Genomic DNA, 19,195 nt, shown 5'->3' with positions numbered 1-19,195 from the left:
CATGCAGAAATTGCAGCACTTTTTATACATCATCCCTCATTTAAGAGCACCATGGTATTTTGGACATAACAAAGGTATGTATATTAAAATCGTCATGTTTAGTACTTTGTTGTATATTCCTTGCATGCAATGACTGCTTGAAGTCTGTGATTATTAGGCATTACTAGGTGCTGAGTATCTTCTCTGTTGATGCTCTGCCAGTCACTACTGCAGCCATCTTCAGCTCCTGCTTATTTCAGGGGCTTGTCCCTTTAAGTTTTCTCTTCAGCATACGGAAGGCATGCTCAATTGGATTCAGTTCTGGTGACTGACTTGGCCATTGAAGAATGTTCAAGTTTTTAGCTTTGAAAAAGTATTTGTTGCTTGAATTTGGGATCATTGTCTTGCTGTAGGATGAAGCACCTCCAATGAGTTTTGAGGCATTTCCTCAAATTTGGGCAGATAAGGGGTTTCTGTACCTTATCTGCCCAAGATAATACACCTCAGAATTCATTTCTGTACATCTCAGAATTCATTTTGCTAATGCCATCAACAGTTCCATTATCAATGAGGATAAGTGCACCGGTACTTGTGGCAGGCATATATACCCCCAACAACATGCTTCATCGATGAGGTGATATGTTTTGGTCTTGGGCAATTTCTTTACCCCTCCACACTTTGCTCTTGCCATTTCTTCTGCCCAGAAGACGTTAAAATTTTGCAGGCTCTTTTAAATACCTCTTAGCAAACTGTAACCTGGCCATCCTGATTCTGTAGCTGATTAGTGGTTTGCATCTTACCTTCTGTAGATAATATTCATTGACACATCCACACCTGCCTCCTGAAGAGTGTTCCTGATCTGTTGCAGAAAAACAAATGAATTTTTCTTCATTATGATGAGAATTCTTCTGTCACAGAAGTCTTCCTTGACATACCAGTTCCTTTGTGATTAATGAGCTCACAAGTACACTCTTTCTTCTTAATGATTTTCCAAACAGTTAATTTTGGTAAACCTAAGTTTTGGGCGATGTCTTTTATAGTTTTATTCTTGTTATTTAGCCTCCTAACGGCTTCTTTGACTTTCATTGGCACAACTCTGGTCATCGTGTTGAAAAATAGCAAGGACAGACTCCAAAAGGTGATCAAAAGCTTAAAAGCAGGCCTAGTTCTCTTATACCTGCACCAATGAAGCAATTAAACATACCTAAGTACTCACGAACACCTGTGAAGTCAAAAGACCCAATTATTATGGCATGCTGTAATGTATAAATAGCGCTGTCATTTCTACATGATTAAACCAAAATGTATACAAATGACTTTGAATAAAATCTGGAATGTGCACTTTAATCGCATATGAATTACTTGATTACAAATTTAAAACTGTGGAGCACAGGGGCAAATAAAGGAAAAGGTATCTTTGTCCCAAACATTATGGCAGGCACTGTATGCTTAAACAGCAATTGAAGAGCTTTAGGGTAAATGGTTCTGAGTTTTTTTTTGTTTTTCTGCATTGAGCATTTTTTTTAATCAACCAGCGTCCTTGAAACCTTTCCAACAAAATCTTTGCTAACATTATCCTTATTGCTGCTTTCCTTTGAAGAATTTGAATTAAAATATTAAATGTTTTTATATTAGAATTCTAATTTGTGCATTTGGTTATTCAATACAAACTATTCACACATTAAATGTTCTTAACAACTTAAATTCAAATTATGAGCTGAACTTCGGTTTTAAAAGCTAAAGATTTAAAAACAATTCAAGATTAGGAAGAACATTTACTTAGTTTAATTCCTTGCTCCTTTCTTTTTGTTTAGGTTTTCTAAGATAATAGTTTAGGTGTTCAAAGTTATAGTATTTTTAAAAAAAGATCAGATATTACAAATTAATACATATCTTGCTTTTTAATTGAATATAACAGTAGAAATGTGTTAATTCAAACGAATGCAGCTAATGGTTCTGAATGGCACATAATAGACTAAAATGTATATTTGATATTAATGAAGTTTGCAGATTATTTTACGTTTACTTCATTGTTGTTTTGACAGTTGTAGGCCTCAGATGTATCATATTGTTTACTAGTTACTGATCAGGGTTTCGCCACTTTACATAAATTATTCAGCAATGGTAAAGAGGGAAGGACAATTTTAAATCACATCCAAGTTTTATCTTTTGAGTTTGTGAAGTCTTTTTTGATGGTGAAATAATCTAAGAATCACAATTTTATGCAAATAGTTACGTTTTTTTAAAAATCTTTTAATAAGACACATGATAGCTATGATCCAACCTTTGTGTTAAGATGGTAATCTTGAACCATCACGTCCATTCTGTTATTGACTCCCACACACTTACTCAAAAAATAAAAGGGTTAATTGGATAGGGAATCTCTTCCATCTACCTTCTATGGCCAATAAATCCAGATGGTAAAGAAAGATCAATTTTCAAAAAGAGAACAAAAATATATTAATTGGGCCAGTAGAGGGAGATGGACCGTGATGCAAGAAAATAGTAGTCTGATGACATTGGAAGAAAGAATAGAAAAGCAATTTTTTTTAAAATGGTGTTAAACAACTAAATATCAGTGTATTGAGAGATCCCAGTACCTTGATTATTGAAATACAGAGTTAATATACTGTTAATGGGCCCAGAGGACCTCAAAACCCAGCAGCAATAGAAATTCACCAAGATAAATGTTTACTTAAACAATAGTTACTTCTAATTATCTTTAAACATGACCTGAAAACCCATGTGCCGTTGAAAATTAATTTTCTATCAAAATAACTATATGGCACTACTGAACAGTTTAACTGTTGACATTAAAGTAATTTATTGATGTGATCACATATTACAGTATTGGTAGTCCTTCGGTTCGAAGAAGGCACTTTGTTGTGCAGTTCATCTGTGGACATGAAGGTGACTTTGCATTCCCAATCTGGAAACGCAGAGTCTAACACAGTGGTTCTCAACCTTTTTCTTTCCACTTGCATACCACTTTTAAGTATTCCCTATGCCATAGGCGGTCTGTGATTAGTAAGGGATTGCTTAAGGTGGTATGTGGGTGGAAAGAAAATGATTGAGAACCACTAGCACAATGAGGGCACTAGAAGTCAGTTTTTAATAATTTGGCTGCTGCGTTGTGTTGCCGTTCATGGTTTTCCATCAGTTTTTGGCAGCTCCTGACTTCAAAACTGGTGTAGGCTTAGCTCAGGGCTCGCCAACGGGATCTGTCAGCAGCTGCAACTTCTCGTTCTCTTGACTGGATGTCACAGTAGCGTAGGGTTTCCTTCACAGCATCTTTATAGCACTTGTGTGGACAACCTCAAAGTCTCCTTCCTGTCTTCAGTTCACTGTAGAGCAGCTGATAAAGCATATAGTGGTCATCCCACCCACTGCATCTGAGTTCTGATGATCAGGTACTCAATTTTGGTGGACTTCATATGATCCAGGACCTCCAGGTTGATCACGTATTGCAGTAGGCATTTCTGTATATGCTGCTCTTATATATAAATGAAGGGAATAAAACTCTCAAAAAGCTGGGTGTAAAATAAGGACAGGAGAAAAGATCAAGAAAGGGACAAAGCAGTCTCCAATATTGCTCCACAACTCTCAGTGAATGCAGTTCCTGGCCCGAGTATCCATCTTTATGATCATGATGCAATGTATAAATCAGTAGCTAGGCTATTAAAGTTAACAGATTCCTTGCAAATCAAACACACTTCCCCGACTTTTGTGGAAAAAGTATTCACTTTCTCAGTATGTCTCAAATTTTCACCATTCCCTTGCTATTTTTCAACTTTTTGGTTCCATGATGTTTAATCAATTGAGGTAAACATTTTTTTAATGAAGGTAAATGCTTTCATTGATGAGTTAGATATCAATGGTCAGTCTAGTATTTATTCAAAATAGCAGTGAGATCTAGTGTTGAAACGAAGAAGTCCCATGTACATTCAAGGCAATTTATTGTTAGAGTCTATGTTCTAACGGACTATATTCCATTTTATTTTTAAAATTCACCCTGGGCCATTTAAAATGGGCATTGGGCCACAGTTGGCCCGGGGCATAGTTTAGCCATCCCTGCACTAGTGGGTAGTCATTTAAGACCAAAATTATGTTTTTCTTTGGCACCCAGATGATAACAGATTTTTAAAAGTAGGTGGGTACTTCCACCTGAGGCAGGGAAGGTTTTACCTGTGAATACTCTCGCCAGCTGGGAATGTTTGTGTATACTCCCCCACCCTCCCTGCTGCTCAACAAACTGATTTTGTTTTCTTCCCGGTTCTGACAAAAAGGTCTTGGACCTGAAATGTTAACTGTTCTCTTCCCACCGATGGGGCTTGACTGTCTTTGAATTTAAATGTTAATTCTGTTTCTCTTTTCATTGATGCTGCCTGACCATACATTTTGTTTTTATTTCATGCCTTCTTCCAAGAAGGGCACCTTTCATAGTTTCCTTCAGCATGTATATTTATTGAGTTGCCAAATTCTAAGATCTTTATGTAGCAAAGTAGATCATATCAAGAACAAGATCCGAAATGAGATAAGGATCATGAAAGCACTGCTTTGTTTTGAGTTGTTTATTTACAGCGATCTATAATCTGATTCTAAATTACTGAATCTGGGCAGTATTTTGAATTTCACTTTGCAATATGTGACTTATTTTCCTGAAACATCAGCTCTCTTGTAGATTGTTTGAACTTTCCTTGCCTTCTTTCGGTGGCTGGGAGGTTTCTCCAGAACCTTGACCTTCTCCATGGAAACACCATGTCTGTTTACAATTTCACTTTTCAGCATGGCTCCATGTTTCCAGCTTGAAGTAATCGGCTGCATTCCAGATCCAGCTTTTTGCTGGGCAAAGTGGACAGCAGAGGTGATTAAAATGTCTTTGCTTCCTTATATAAATTTTGTTTTAAAGACTATATAAATTATGATTACTAAGATCTTGGTAGCAGAATACATCTGCATCTAAGAATAATGGAGGGTTATGGGTAAGAGGAAAGTAAAAATTAAATTGCTGCGGAGTAAGCTTACATAGGTCGGCAGAACATCGTGAGCCAAAGGGCCTGTACTATGCTGTGTAATGTTACATCTACATGCAGTGTTTATGATACTGTATTATTAATTCAGAGGCTTGGATTAATGTGGCAGTTAAAAAAAATAATTTGGAGCATGTAGCTGATTTTATAATGATGACCATGAAATTCATAGGTTGCAGTAAAAATCCATTAGGTTCACTGAGAGAGCAAAAATGCCTTGATATCAGGTCTGTCCTTGTATGGCCTCAGGCACAATTCAGTGTGGTTGGTTCCTGGTGAGCTTCTGAAATGAACATTCAACCTACTGAGTCACCAGTGCTTCAAGGAGATTACTCACTACCGCCCTCTTTAACAAAAAAACTGGAAGGATTTAGTGGGTTAAGTAGCACCTTAGAGATTGAAACCTGGTGCAGGATCTTGCCCCAAACATCGACCTGCACTTTTTGGCTTATTTATGTAGCTGTGAAGTAATTCCATGGAACAGTTTGAAGATCAGGGAAGTTGATTCTTTATTCTGATCACATCCTCTTAAGAAAATTAAAAGTGTCTTTGGAAACTCTAATAAAAATCTGTATACTTCCTCTTTTTCTGTAAAGTTGTAATTTTCTCCTTGTCAAGTATGAACTCATTCTGTTTCCACCATCTTTTTAAATATTGTATTCCAGATCTAATTTCTACAGGAATGAAAGAATTCCATCCTGGATGTTTTCTCTGTCAATTACCTAACATTTCTATCCTCTAATTCCATTTGATTCAGTGGAAAAGATTTCTTCGTCCAAATTAACTCAAACCCTCCATAATTGTAAAACCTTATTTAGGAAAGCATTATAACAATAAAACTCTTGTCAACTTAAAAATACCATTTTAATGCAGAACTAAAGTAACATTTTCAGCTTCTCTAATTCCTCCACTTAACTGTACATCATTTGCACCAGTCTGGTAAATCTCTTCTGTTTCCTCTCCAGGGCCTTAACATCACTCCAGGTGTAATGTCTGGAAGTGCACAATCCTGCAGCTCAAATTTAACCAATCATTATATTAAAAAAAAAAGGTTGCTATTTCTTTCTTGCTTTATCTCTCTGTGCTTTTACTTAGAAAGCCAAGGATTCTATATCTTTAACTGAGTTACCCACTTACCCTGGCAATGTCAATACAGACTAAATTTTCTCACTCTCCATTTACTTGTTGACCAAATAATCTTGTTTATCAGAGTCAGGCGAACATGGACTAAACTCTAACTCTTCATTCACTCATTGACCCTCCCAGCTTAATAAGCTTCCTTTGTCTTCTACCCAGTTCTGTCACAGTGTTTTCTACCTGAAAAGTTAGCTCTGTTTGTTTCTCTCCCCTTAGATGCTGCCTGACCTGCCTTTTCTATATTTTTTTTTAATTTTAGGCTTCCAGTATCTGCAGTTTTATTTTTAAACTTTATTTAAGATTTTCAAATTACATAAAAAACAATACATAAAAAAATAACAAAATAAACTAAACTAAAACAATATAAACCCACCCCACCCTCCCTCCCACCCTCAGCACATCCTGCAAGGGGAGAAAAAAAACATATATCACCCAGATACAAACATAAACTATATAATATCTTAAGATATTTCTAAGCCCATACATTCCAAATAAGGTGACCACATTTGAACAAAAAAAAGAATAATTTTCATGCAAATTGTTATTTTTTTCCATATAAATACAAGATCTCAATTCATTGTGCCAATTTACTTCTACATCATCTTTCCAGGTAATCGCAATAAACTTCCGTGCTACTGCTATTGCTAGACGAACAAAAGCTATCTGAAACTTGTCCAACCCCAAACCAGTAAGCGAAACAATATAACCCAGCAAAAAAATTTCTGGATCTAATGCCCATTTAATCTTAAATAATTTTTCAAAAAATATTCTAATTTTTTCCCAAAATGGTGGGACTTTATCACAAAGCCAAACTGCATGTAAAAATGATTGGGAAGTTATGTGCCAGGATGGGGTGACTAAATTACTTAATGTAAGATATAGTTAGGCTCATTATAATTTTTTACATCAGTTGTATTTGACCCCTGAGAATCTGAAAAAATAGGGATTTAGTCATTCGGATTTATGTTTTAGATGTGGACTACGTACTGGAACATTTTTACATGCAGTTTTTTTTTTCAAGTATTGAATTGTGATCTCTGCCAGTCCAGATTATCATTACACAACAAAATATACAGTGATCTATATTCAGACACAGCTAAAACCAAAGTGCTTGAGAAACTCAGCTGATCAAACAGTCTATATAGCAAAGATAAAGATACATAAGATGCTTAAGCCTGAAACATTGGTTATGTATCTTTATCTTCATTATATAAAGTGCACTGTTTGACTTGAGTTTCTCCAGCATTGTGGCTTTACTTTAACCATGGTGTCTGCAGACTTTCGTGTTTTACTTCAGACTCAAAAGCTTTCAGTCAGATAAATAACAATTTATTTTTTTCCAATTTTGTATTTGTATTGCCTCTGCTTTTTTAATTGAACATTAGGAAATGCATAATTAAAACTATGGTAGAGGCTGGAAATTTGTAAATATGAGAGAGAGAGGTGGACACAAGCTCAATCTGTGGAAAATGTTTCACTTTAGTATGAAAATTGTTTCTTCCCTCTTTCCTCTCCCTTTACCACTAATTTGTTCGCTGATTCATAGTATGTGGTTGTCTCTTCATCTGAAGCTGCAGCCTACTTTAATACAAGAGAGATTTGGCAACAGAAATTACTGACATAATTATCTGAAGGTTTCATGTTATGACAGTTTGAGTCATTTAAGTTTCAATCTTTTAATCTCTTGGTTATATTGATCACATCAATGTTTTGACTATGTTCATGTAATAACCTCCCAAATGTTATGAGCAAATGTGCTGTGTGAATGGGTAGTTTATAACAAAAGGTATTACAAAGCAAGTGGTACAACATCGAATCCGAAAAATAGGCATGATGCACAGAACCAGTAATATACAGTACATATGCAGAGAGAACATCAATATGTTTTAAATGTTATTTATGTTTTACACTGAACTGTTTACAGTCAAATCACCATTAAAAACAATTGTCATGGTTCATTGAATATTACCCAATTTACAATTCCTCATCCACATTCCTCTTTTCTCCCTTTTAAAGGTATCTTTGTAATCTTCACTTCCTCCACTCCAATGAATAGGATTTAAAATAAATAAATGAATTGAAATACATTGTTAATAGCTGGCAGTGAGTTTCAAATGAATTCACTGTCCAAATATATCCTGTTCAGAAAAGACCATGAACTTTTATCTTGCACTTAATGTATTACTAGGCCACTATCTTATACAATGTAAAATGTATTTTTTTGGTGTAGTAAATTACGGATGAAGGAAACTATTTCAATGAAAAATATTATAAGAATAAATGCGTTTTATAATATTTAGACTTTCTTACAAACACAAACTCTTGATTTCCTTATGGAATAAAGATTAATATAAGGCAAACAGAGTATCTGTTTGAGAAACGATCTATGCCATAAACAAGTTTGCTGGAATAATTGAATTTTTATTTCATGCATTTATTCCAATGTCAGCATTACCATATATTTTGGCATATAGGTTGACCGGCAGTTAAGTCGACCCGCCACCCCACCTTTTTTTCAGCCTCATTTTGAGGGTTTTATCATTTATCGGGCGATGTCTACCCCAAAAAGTCGCAATACCTGAGATGTTGGGAGTTTGTTGGCACATAAGTCGACCCCCAAAAACCATGATGATTGATCTGCTGGCCGTTGGTTAGAGGTGATTGTTACCATTGGAGGCTCCATCAAAACGATGAATTTTGAAGTAAACATGTAGAAATGGCCAAGAAAGTCAATAACTGCCACTACAAGAAAATTTGATATTTATGAGAAGTTGGTAAGAGATTGGAGGAAGAAAGAAGAGACTTTACGAAAAATACCAAAAAGGCAATGTTCATTGAGGCAAGATTATGATATAGTCATTCGAAATAAAATGAGAACATTTTATCTTCACTATATAAAGTGCACTGTTTGACTTGAGTTTCTCCAGTATTGTGGGCAAAGTCACACCCCGACCTCAGTAAAGATTTTGAAGTTAAATTAGACTGGTGTAACCTTTTCATGAACAGGAAAAATCTGGTACTACGACAAAAAATCAAAAATTGCACAGAAAATACCAAAAGATCTTGATCATAAAGTTGTAAGTTTTCACCAGTTTATTATACGGAACTGTCAGAAACACCAGTTTGCATTAGCAAATATTGGAAACATGGACGAAACCCCCATGAATTTTGATATGATAGGCAATAGAGCAGTGGAATGGAAAGATGTTAGAACTGAGCAAACCAGAAGTACAGGCCATGAAAGTACCAGGTTTACCATGGTGTTAACGTGCATGACCGACGGGATTAAATTAAGACCCATGGTAATCTTCAAATGCAAAATTAAACCTAAAATTCCCAGCAGGTATTTTTGAACATTTTCATGAAAAGGGATGGATGGATGAAAATGATGTAAAACTATGGATAGACAATCTGTGGAACAGGCGGCCAAGCAGTTTATGCAAGAAACGGAGTTTGCTGGTCTTGGATATATTTCATAGCCATTTAACTGAGAACACTAAAAGTAGATTATCACAAAACAGGTGATTTGACGTCTCTATTGCAACTCTCATTATCTGCTTGAACAAGCCATTTAAAGACCATGTGAGTGAGGAATGGAATAAGTGGATGAAGATATAGAAAAGTTCCCCCTTGGCACAAATTGGATTACATGCAGTCAGTGAAAAGATAGCAGCAAAGTTTATGTATAAATGGGTCACAATTAATTTCAAAGAAAAAGGATAACCCCACACTAAAGCAGGTACTTCTGACATGGCAAAGAATAAATCAGTGTATTGGATTGAAGATGGGGATATCTTCAAAAATGCTCTTGACCCAGAACAACTTAATGCCCATGACTCTAGACAATAAGATCCTGGACACCTGGTGCCAGATAGGGATCAGGTGTATCAAGGATTGTTACAAGTGAGGGCAGCTCATGTCATTTGACCAAGTGAGGAATAAATATGATTTGTCTAATAGAACATTCTTCTGCTATCGGCAACTAAGATTTTTTTGAGGGACAAATTTGGACCGTGTGCAGTGACATGGAAATTCTAATTCAAAGGGGGAATGTGCGTAAGTTTATTACTGTGATGTATTTTATATTCCAAAGTGAGAGCCCAAAGCCAGGCTTACACAAGTCGAGGGAAAGGTACAAGACGGACTTGAGCAGTGCTGGTCAGATCTGTGTCTGGACAGCATGACAGCTGTTATTAATGCCAGGTACAGGTTGGTGCAATGCAATTTCCTGTATCAACTGTACCTCACACCTCAAAAACTACATCAATCTAAAGCAGAAATCTCAGAAATGTGTTTTCGGTGTGGTGTGGAGATTGGAACCTTTATCCATTCAACCTGATTGAGCACAAAGGTGAGATCCTTCTGGGAGGACCTGGGGGACGTTCTGAAAAAAATTACAAAGGTGGATTTTCCATAAGGTCTGAATTGTACCTTCTGGGTAACATTATGAATGTGTATTTTAGACTGTCCAAATACCAAATGCAGTTTGTGAAGGTCGTCTTGGTAGTAGGCAGGAAGTGTATAGCGGTGACGTGGAAGTCCAACTCCCAACTAAATATTACATGATGGAGTATGGAAATGGCACAGTTGTATTCCACTGGAGAAAATGTATAATTTAAGGAGGAAATATGACACATTTGTTAGAGAGTGGCAACCTTGTCTGCAATATATGGGTTTGCAGATATGATTATCCCCCTTTGGAATAAGGGTAATGAAACAATCCTTCCCAACAGAGAAATGATTGGGATCAATGATATGTGACGTGGTGCGGCCAATGTGCTCTATTAGTCATTTTTTTCTTTTTATTCCCAAAAAAATGTGTGCTGCATGACTTTGTGCTCAAAGCATGGGACAAAGTGGAAGTAGAAACTAATAAAATCATTTAAAAAGTGTGGTATCTCCTTTGCAATTGATGGCATGGGAGATGATTTATTGTGGGACACTGACAATGAAACTGAAGCTGCCTCGTCAGAAACTGACTGGGTCCTGTATGATGGTTGTTTAAACAGTGAGACTATGGATGTACTTACCTCTTTTTTGTCTCAGACAATGATAATAATTTTGAAGGGTTCTATATGTGTTTTTGTTCAATTAAAATTTGTTGTTGTCGGGTCTCTTTCTGGATTTTCAAGGGTTGACCTATACACCGAATTGGCATCCAATGGTTTTTTAACTGAATTTAAGGTCTCAAAAGTATATCTAGCATATAAACTGTCCCCCTTTTTTTAGATACTTTTGAAGGTTTCGAGATTCAACTTGTACTCCAAAATATTTATCAATTCCCAGTTGACTGATATACGAAGGTAGGTAAGAGTCAAACGCTGAAGGATTTGCATCTTACAGAAGGGCACCAAATTTTCTTCTCTGAAAGAATAGTGAACTTGCTGGATTTTTACAACAATCCAGTTGCACAATTACTATTGCGCCCCTGGCACTTATTACATAAGCAGAATGTTTGCATGGTGTGGATTAAACCTCTCACACACACACACACTCTTTTACTCTCTCCTCTCTCACTCGGTCTCTCTCCTCTCTCTCTCTAGAGCAGTGGTTCCCAATCTTTTTTATGCCCCACACCCCTAAAAAATTTTAATATATTCTCACACCCCTTAAAGTAATAATTTATTTAAGAATAAAGATGAAGGTGACCAAAACAAATTTGTATAATCAATTTTTAATAATATAAACAAAAATGAAACATATGGAAAAGAAAAAATATTACAACAAATTAAAAGTTGCATAAACCCTACAAAAAATTAAATTTTCATCCATGCATGACATTTCTTTAAAAAAATTAAAGAACAAATGTTCAAAAGCCTATTTAAATTTAATGACTCTTTTGTTCCTGTTTATTGCTTGAATTTTTCAAAACGTGGCACTTTGTTGCTGAATCCAATCCGCGGGTCTGCCTGTGGACCTAAGCTATTTCTAGACTTTGTCTTGATTGACAAAAGGCCCCTAAATCGAGACTCGCATAAGTATGTCGTCGCGAATGGGATGAGCAGTTAGTGCTTTTTCACAAAGTCTTGGAAACATGTCCATTGCCGAACACCAATATTGTTCCAAAGTTTTGCCTTCAAACTGCATTTCAAGAACACGATTTGTGCACAGTTCAATAAGATCTTCCTACAGCTCTTCATCATCCGACATGTTATCCAAATTGAAGTAATATGGATTTATTTTAAAAACTGAAATGTTATCTCGCACCCCCTGGAATGCTATCTCGCTCCCCTGGTTGGGAAACCCTGCTCTAGAATTTGCTTGCCATCCAAATTCAGGTATCTGGCTATGGTTTGTAAAATAATTGCCAATCAAAAACTGGTGGATGCCAGCAGAGTATTGTTAGATTGTAGATGCTGTTTAACAGTTCTTAACAGGTTATTCAGGAAACTTAGAAATGTCATCTTTATTATGAGAAAGTTGATAATTGACTTAAGTACAATTATGCCGAGAAATTTCTTCCCTGACATTCATGTCCTCTAACTATAAGGTCATGAGACCACAGGAAATTTCACTATATTTTGTGAAATGTAAGTTCATCAAAAGAAAAGAGCATTGGGAGTATTATGCGCACCCCCCCCCCCCCCCAAATATGGACCACTGAGGAGCAGATTTGGAAAGGTGAAAAATTAACAGGGTTCCCTAATATTGACTGGCATTTCCTTCATGCAAAAAGCATGAATTTGTCAGGTGTGTCCAAAAAGTACTCCCGACACAGTATGTGGGCCATCCAACTAGAGGAAAGGTCATGCTGGATTTAGTTCTGGGAAATGAACCTAGTCAGGTGACAGGACTCTAGAGTTGGTGATCGTTTCTGAAATAATGACACAACTACCTGAATTTTAGCATAGCCATGGACAATTATAATTATGACTATGAGACAGGAACTTGGGGGTGTAAATTAGGAACATCCTGGATGTACATCGAGAAATGCACAGCAAAAAAGTAGAAGGTGTTACAGGATCACATGCATGGGTTCTGGATAGGTTTGTCCCACTAAAACAGGAAAATAATAGGGGGAAAAAGAGGAGAGCAGTTAGTCAGGAAGCATACCCAGGTTTGGGAAGCAAATAGCAGGCAGGGTGCTTGAGAATTATAGGATAGCCAGGAAGGGGCTTAGGAGAACTGTAAGGGGACACGAGATGGCCTTGTCAAGCAGGATTAAGGGAAATCCCAAAGCATTCTATACATATGTGAAGAACACGAGGATTAATAGAGTGAAGGTAGGACCTAATTGCTAGCTGCACTTACATGTTGGCTCTCAATGAATTTTATAAAACTCATATACATTTAAAATTAGCATTTTACGATTAAATTTTTTAAAATGATATTTAAAAAATTTAAATAGCAGCTTTTCTGTTTATACAGTACTAATAGATGGATAACTTCAATTTTACACACTGTACTCAAAATTGTTTTGTAGATTCTTTATTTCTTCTTCACTATTCACACTTCTGCTCAGGTTCATGTCATCAGTAAGCATGGAAATATATTTGATTCACCTCAGCCAAATCATTGATAACCCGAGCCCTGAGTTCCAAATCCTGCAGTGCCCCACCAGTGACAGACCATCAACCTGAGAAAGACTCATTTATTTGTACCTTTGTCTCTGTTGTCTCAACACGCTTGTATATTCCTCTTAATTCCACGTGCTCTAAACTTGTTCATCAATCTGTATGGGATCTTATAGAATGCCTTCTGAAAATCCAAAAATACATGTACTAGTTCTCACTCATCCACTATACTGGATACATCCTCATGGACTCCATTAGGCGGGCCTAGCAATGTTTCTTTCATAAATCCACGTTGATGCTGCTTAATATTAGTTTCTCAATGTACTTTGTGTTTTCCTGATTACATAGGTCAGACGAATGGGTTGTTTCCTCCCTCTAAATTATAAATAGTTATATCACATTTTCTATCTTTCAGTCTGCACGCCGGGATGATGAGCGTAGTGGTTAGTGCAACTCTAGTACAGCGCCAGCGACCCTGGTTCGAATTCAGTTTGTACTTTCTCCCCTTTCTGTGTAGGCTTTTCTTTGGGTGCTCCAGTTTCATCTCACCCTTTAAAACATGTAGGTTATTGGATACTTGGCTGTCATGGGCTGGAAGGGCCTGCTGTATGTCTAAATTTAGAAAAAAAAAATTAAAATGAACTATTCCAGAATATCCTTTATTGATGGTAAACAATACCCAAATTATAGCAGTATAAAGAATATACCAAATTTCATGCCACATTATACAGATAGATGTTAGGGCGTACAAACATAATACATACCTACTCATAAAGCTGGATAGGTGGAAGGAGATGTACTGTTAAAAGTACAAGAAAAAATTTGTGCTCACCTTTGCAACTCAAAAATGTTCCCAAATTCATTACATGGGCAGAGAAGATGTTGTGTTGAAGTCAACAGGATGATGAGAGAATGGAAGTGACAGTAGAAAAGACCATGACATGCTCACACGTGGACTTTAAAGGTAAGGTCGTTTGTCTGACAAATGATTTGAGACAATTAGAGGTCAGGACATGTCATCTAACTTGATTACACTCAACAAAAGTTCTTGAAGTCAGAGCTGGATTTCAAAGAAATGAAAATCAAGACAAAGTCATGAAAACTTGAACCATATTTATATGAATTTTCAAGTCAAGTTTTTTGTTCTCTGATTGTACAAAGTACAACCCGGCGAAACTGTTCTCTGGTCCTCGGTGCAAAACACACAGGCACACAACCAGACATCACTCACATACAGACAAACAATACATATGCAGGACAATTATTTCATCTTCACAAATAAATATTGGTTCGTGAATACGAGTGTCTCAAATGGTTTGGGTAGTGAGCAGTTTTTTGGTCATCAGCACTCTCACTGCCCGTGGGAAGAAGCCATTCCTCAGCTTGGAGGGGTGGGCTCTGATACTCCTGTATCTCTTCCCCAATGTAAGCAGCTGGAAGATGCTGTATGCAGTGAGGAAGTTGCACCTCCTCTTCAAACAACGATCTTGTTGATTGCTGGGGGGTGGGGGTAGAGGGGGAAGACTGCAGTGATCCTTTTTAAATTTGTGGTCAGGAAAACAATGTAGCCAAGTGAACAGAGATTAAGGGGATGTGGTTCTTGTGGTGGGGTGAGGAGTGCATGGATATTTTCAAGCATCTGCAGTCTTATTTATCAGGATATAGACAGGCTTGCAGTAGTGTTTTAACTCAGATGAATATCTAACGTCAGGAGAGCAGATAAAAAGCATGCTGATGGTTTTTACAGCAAGTGGGCTGTGATGAGGCAGTGGAACTGATCAAGTACAATTTTATTTAATTTGTCAGGTTATTTGCCTCCCTTCATCCCCACATCTAACTTAGCTTCTCTTTTCTGGAACAGTCTCAATTAATTCTGTCACCATCAATTCACATTATATCTTTCTCTCTTAAAAAAACTATCACAATGAGTTTCCTTTGTGCTTGAATTCCACTCATTCATCTTCCCAATGCAACTCTGACTCCCTGCCCCTCTCCCCATAGAGCCTGTTCCCGGATTTTTGTTTGGAATAACTGTCTTTGCTTCCTTGCTTTCCTTTGACGCCTCCAGCAAGGATTCATCTCTAGTTTATTCTTGGCATCCGCTTTGTGGTCAGCACTATCCTCTGAGCAGAATCATTAATTCTATTAATGTTAGTAATTTTGCATTCATCCTCTCCAGCCTGTTAACAATCTGCTGTGGCCCAAGTTAAATGTGAAATTGTGCAAAGAAAACAGATAATGTGTTTCCATCAATCCCGTGGGCTAGATGAACCAATCATAAGATCAATGGCGTTGGTCATTAAGAAATATGAACAGCCTATATATGCTTAATAGCATTTTGTTCTTGATAATTATACCATTTTTTTAATGATGAAAAATACTTCAGCCAACAGTATTGTGCAATAAACAAAATTCTAAAAAATGAACAGAATTACTAGATCACTGGGGGGCGTGGCAAGATGGCATAGGGAGCAGACGTGGAGTTCCATCTCACCCCAGTTGAATATTTAAAACCCGAAATTTAAGAACTGTTTAAATATTAAAATTGCTTGTTGTAAGTTTTAGAATTGTTTTAACAACTATAATGAGAGCCCTCAAAACTCAACCATCAAGAAAAACATTTTAAAAGAGTTGGAAGTGCAGAAGAATTGAGGCCTACCTCACAGAAGGATCCCCAGAGATTGATCTTGGAACACCTGAGGACTTCAAAGACTAGTCAGGCTAAGGTAATGCTGACTCCAGCGCCCTCATCACAAGATGGCGCTGCCGCTGCCTGTTCATCCGATGAACAGCACGCTTGCGATACTGAGCGCACTCTGGGCAGTGAGGAGCCCCTTGTGTGTGGGGGCCCGACATCCGAGCCCGGCGAAGGGACTGTCAGGCCCTGGTCACGAGGGTCAGTCCAAACTGAGCATGCACGAGGAATCGCACATGCATGCTACAGTGGAGTGGGCCCTGACAAAAAGGTCGGGCCTCCCCAAGCGGCCCGAACAAGTCAGACCTGTGGGGGAAGGCATGCTCATCCGGGGTTAGGAGGCCTGGGCAGCAGCAGTGGCAATTATGTCTATGTATACTATGGAAGAAGAGGAGGAAGAATATCTTGATGAAGACTTTGATTTAATACTGAAGGCTGCTAGATTCATTAAAGGTAGGCCTCAAATGCTTCAGAAACTTTCTAAAATCTCTAGAAGTAAGTCTCCAGCATTACAGACTTCTAAAACAGTGCAGGTAGAAGAAGACACTACAATTTCTGTTTCAGAAGATTTTATGCGAAGAATGAATAATATGGCTCTTCAAGTTTCTCAAGGTTTTCAAGAAAATAAGTTCCAATTTGCAGAATCAAGAGGTGAAGTGGCTTCAATTAAGCAAGATGTGGTTAAATGTTTAAGAGAAATGGATGTGGTCAGGGGGAATTTATGGATATCAAACGAGCGTTTCATGACTACTGATACAGTTGATTGATATACGGAGCGGATAGACTATTTGGAACATTGTTTAACAGATTGAAAGGTGCAGAAGCGCAAGTTCATGCAGAAGATTGATTCATTGGAAAATCAAAGTAGACGTAATAATGTTAAAATAGTAGGTTTGCTGGAGGATATTGAAGGTTCGGATCCGGTGAAGTTTTTTTGGAAATGGATACCTGAAATGTTGGGAGAGGATGCTTTTCCTGAGGGTTTGGAATTGGATGGAGCGTTGCGAAGAAAACCCTTTCCTGATCAACCTTCACAGGCGGTTCTTGTTCATTGTTTAAGATATCAAGACCGTGAATTAATTTTGCAACTGGCAATTTAGAAAGCCCGGCAGAATCAAGGTCCTCTGTTGGTTCAGGGACACAGATTTTTTTGAAATCCAGATTTAAGTCAAGATCTGATGCGCTGTCGGAAAGAATTTAATCCGGCAAAAGCAGTACTGTGGAAAAAGGGTTATCAGTTTGCTTTTAGATACCCTGCTGTGTTGAAGTTTTTTTCTGGGGATTCACAATTTGAATTTTTTGATGATGAAACTGATGCTTTGTCGTTTGCCAATTCTTTGCCTAATAAATCTCAGAGTTCTGAGTTACAGAAATCCAAGCCTAATGGATCTCCGAAGCGTAATGGTGCTGCGAATGGGAGCAGTAAGAAAAATGGTCGAAATCAGCAATCGAATTGGAAAATTGAGGATGATCCGTCTGTTGTTGTTAATGTTCAGGAAGCAGTTGGCAGAGTTGTGGGGATGGTGGATTGAATTAGATTGATATTTAAACGACATTTTGAGATGTATGAAATTCAGCTTGGGTGGGGGGGTGGATGGCACTGTAACTTCCGAAGTCATCCGCCACTAGTGGTTTTTACCACACCCGGTTTATAGAGGGGGGATACCACTTTGGCGGTTTCTTTTCTTTTCTTTTTTTTTTCTCTTAGAGGGAAGGGGTTTTTTTTTAGAGGAATTTAAAGGGGGAGAGGGGTTGTTTTTTTAAAAATATATATTTTCTTTACCGGAGCTTGAGTTGGTTGTTAGAGATTAACTTGGAAAAATGATGTAGACCTAAATATACAGGGGTGGCATAATGAAATTCAATCATGTTTGTATTAGTGAAAATTACATATAATTTGAGGAATAATTATTCTTTTTTGAAAATATATGAACTTCATATTTGAAATGTATGAAGCTAAATGTTAAGTAATTATTCTTTTTATTTGCATTGTAATTCAACCCATGCGACACACTCACATTTTGTAATAACCTTCTTTCTGTATGTTAAGCTCCGGGGGGAGGGAGGGAGGCTGGGGGGGTAGGGGTGAAAGGGTGGGGAGTAAGGGGAATAAGGGTTCTTTTTCATGTATGTTTTGTTATATTTCTTTAGTATTCCTTTATAAAATTTAAAATATTTTTTTTAAAAAAGAATTACTAGGTCACTAATAATCTAAGCAGTGGAGATATGAGAGGCCGCAGATACTGGAATCTGGAGAAAAAAAGCAAATTGCTGCAAGAGCTGTTAGTCAAGTGGGGAATGGGGAGTACACTAAACACTACCTGGCATTGTAAATGTTAAACTTGAATGTACATTGTTGTATTCTATTTCTTTGTTTTTAATGTGTTTGAAAGCAATCCTGTCAGAATTGTAAGAACACTTGGTGTCACTGTCCGAGTTATCCAATGTCTTCAAGGGAGCATAATGAGGCTGGGATTGAATTTGCTGTGACATCACAAATGATTAATTGTGAATGTTTCTTGAACATGACATGATAAATGTGAGTTGTATCCTCCCACTACAAGAGATGTCAGTCTCTGTGAACTACTGATTATTCCGTTTTTGAACAGTTCCCATGTTTCTCTGTGGTAATCCCAGGAATTTACCTATTTGTTCTGAAAGAACAATTTGGAATGCATCCGCCTTTCCAGTTAGAGGTGGTGGGATTTCTACAAGATCCAAGATTTCACATTGTGACAGTAACTGCTCAGGTGATTTAAAGATGCTTCAGTGATTTTCTTTTTAACTGATTGGTTTGATTCAAATTGAGCTACGACCCATAAATACCAAATTGCAATGAG

General features: G+C 37.2%; 1 protein-coding gene across 3 annotated transcripts in view; it reads left to right on the top strand.

The window, feature by feature from the left end:
• The first annotated feature begins 3,305 nt into the window (after positions 1–3,305).
• The window catches only part of ppil6 (peptidylprolyl isomerase (cyclophilin)-like 6), a 69,860-nt gene continuing 53,970 nt past the window's right edge, over positions 3,306–19,195 (top strand). Inside the window, exon 1 of one of the 3 annotated variants that reach the window (XM_069887584.1) lies at positions 3,306–4,843. In XM_069887584.1, coding sequence (XP_069743685.1) covers positions 4,727–4,843 — 117 coding nt within the window. In that variant the 5' untranslated portion in view covers positions 3,306–4,726. Of the gene's footprint in view, positions 4,844–18,508; positions 19,106–19,195 lie in introns of those variants that run through there. The other 2 variants (XM_069887582.1, XM_069887583.1) reach the window with 2 other exon arrangements.

The sequence above is a fragment of the Narcine bancroftii genome, chromosome 6, assembly GCF_036971445.1.
Source record: "Narcine bancroftii isolate sNarBan1 chromosome 6, sNarBan1.hap1, whole genome shotgun sequence".
Taxonomy (NCBI): domain Eukaryota; kingdom Metazoa; phylum Chordata; class Chondrichthyes; order Torpediniformes; family Narcinidae; genus Narcine; species Narcine bancroftii.
This window is presented reverse-complemented; position numbering and strand designations above follow the sequence as displayed.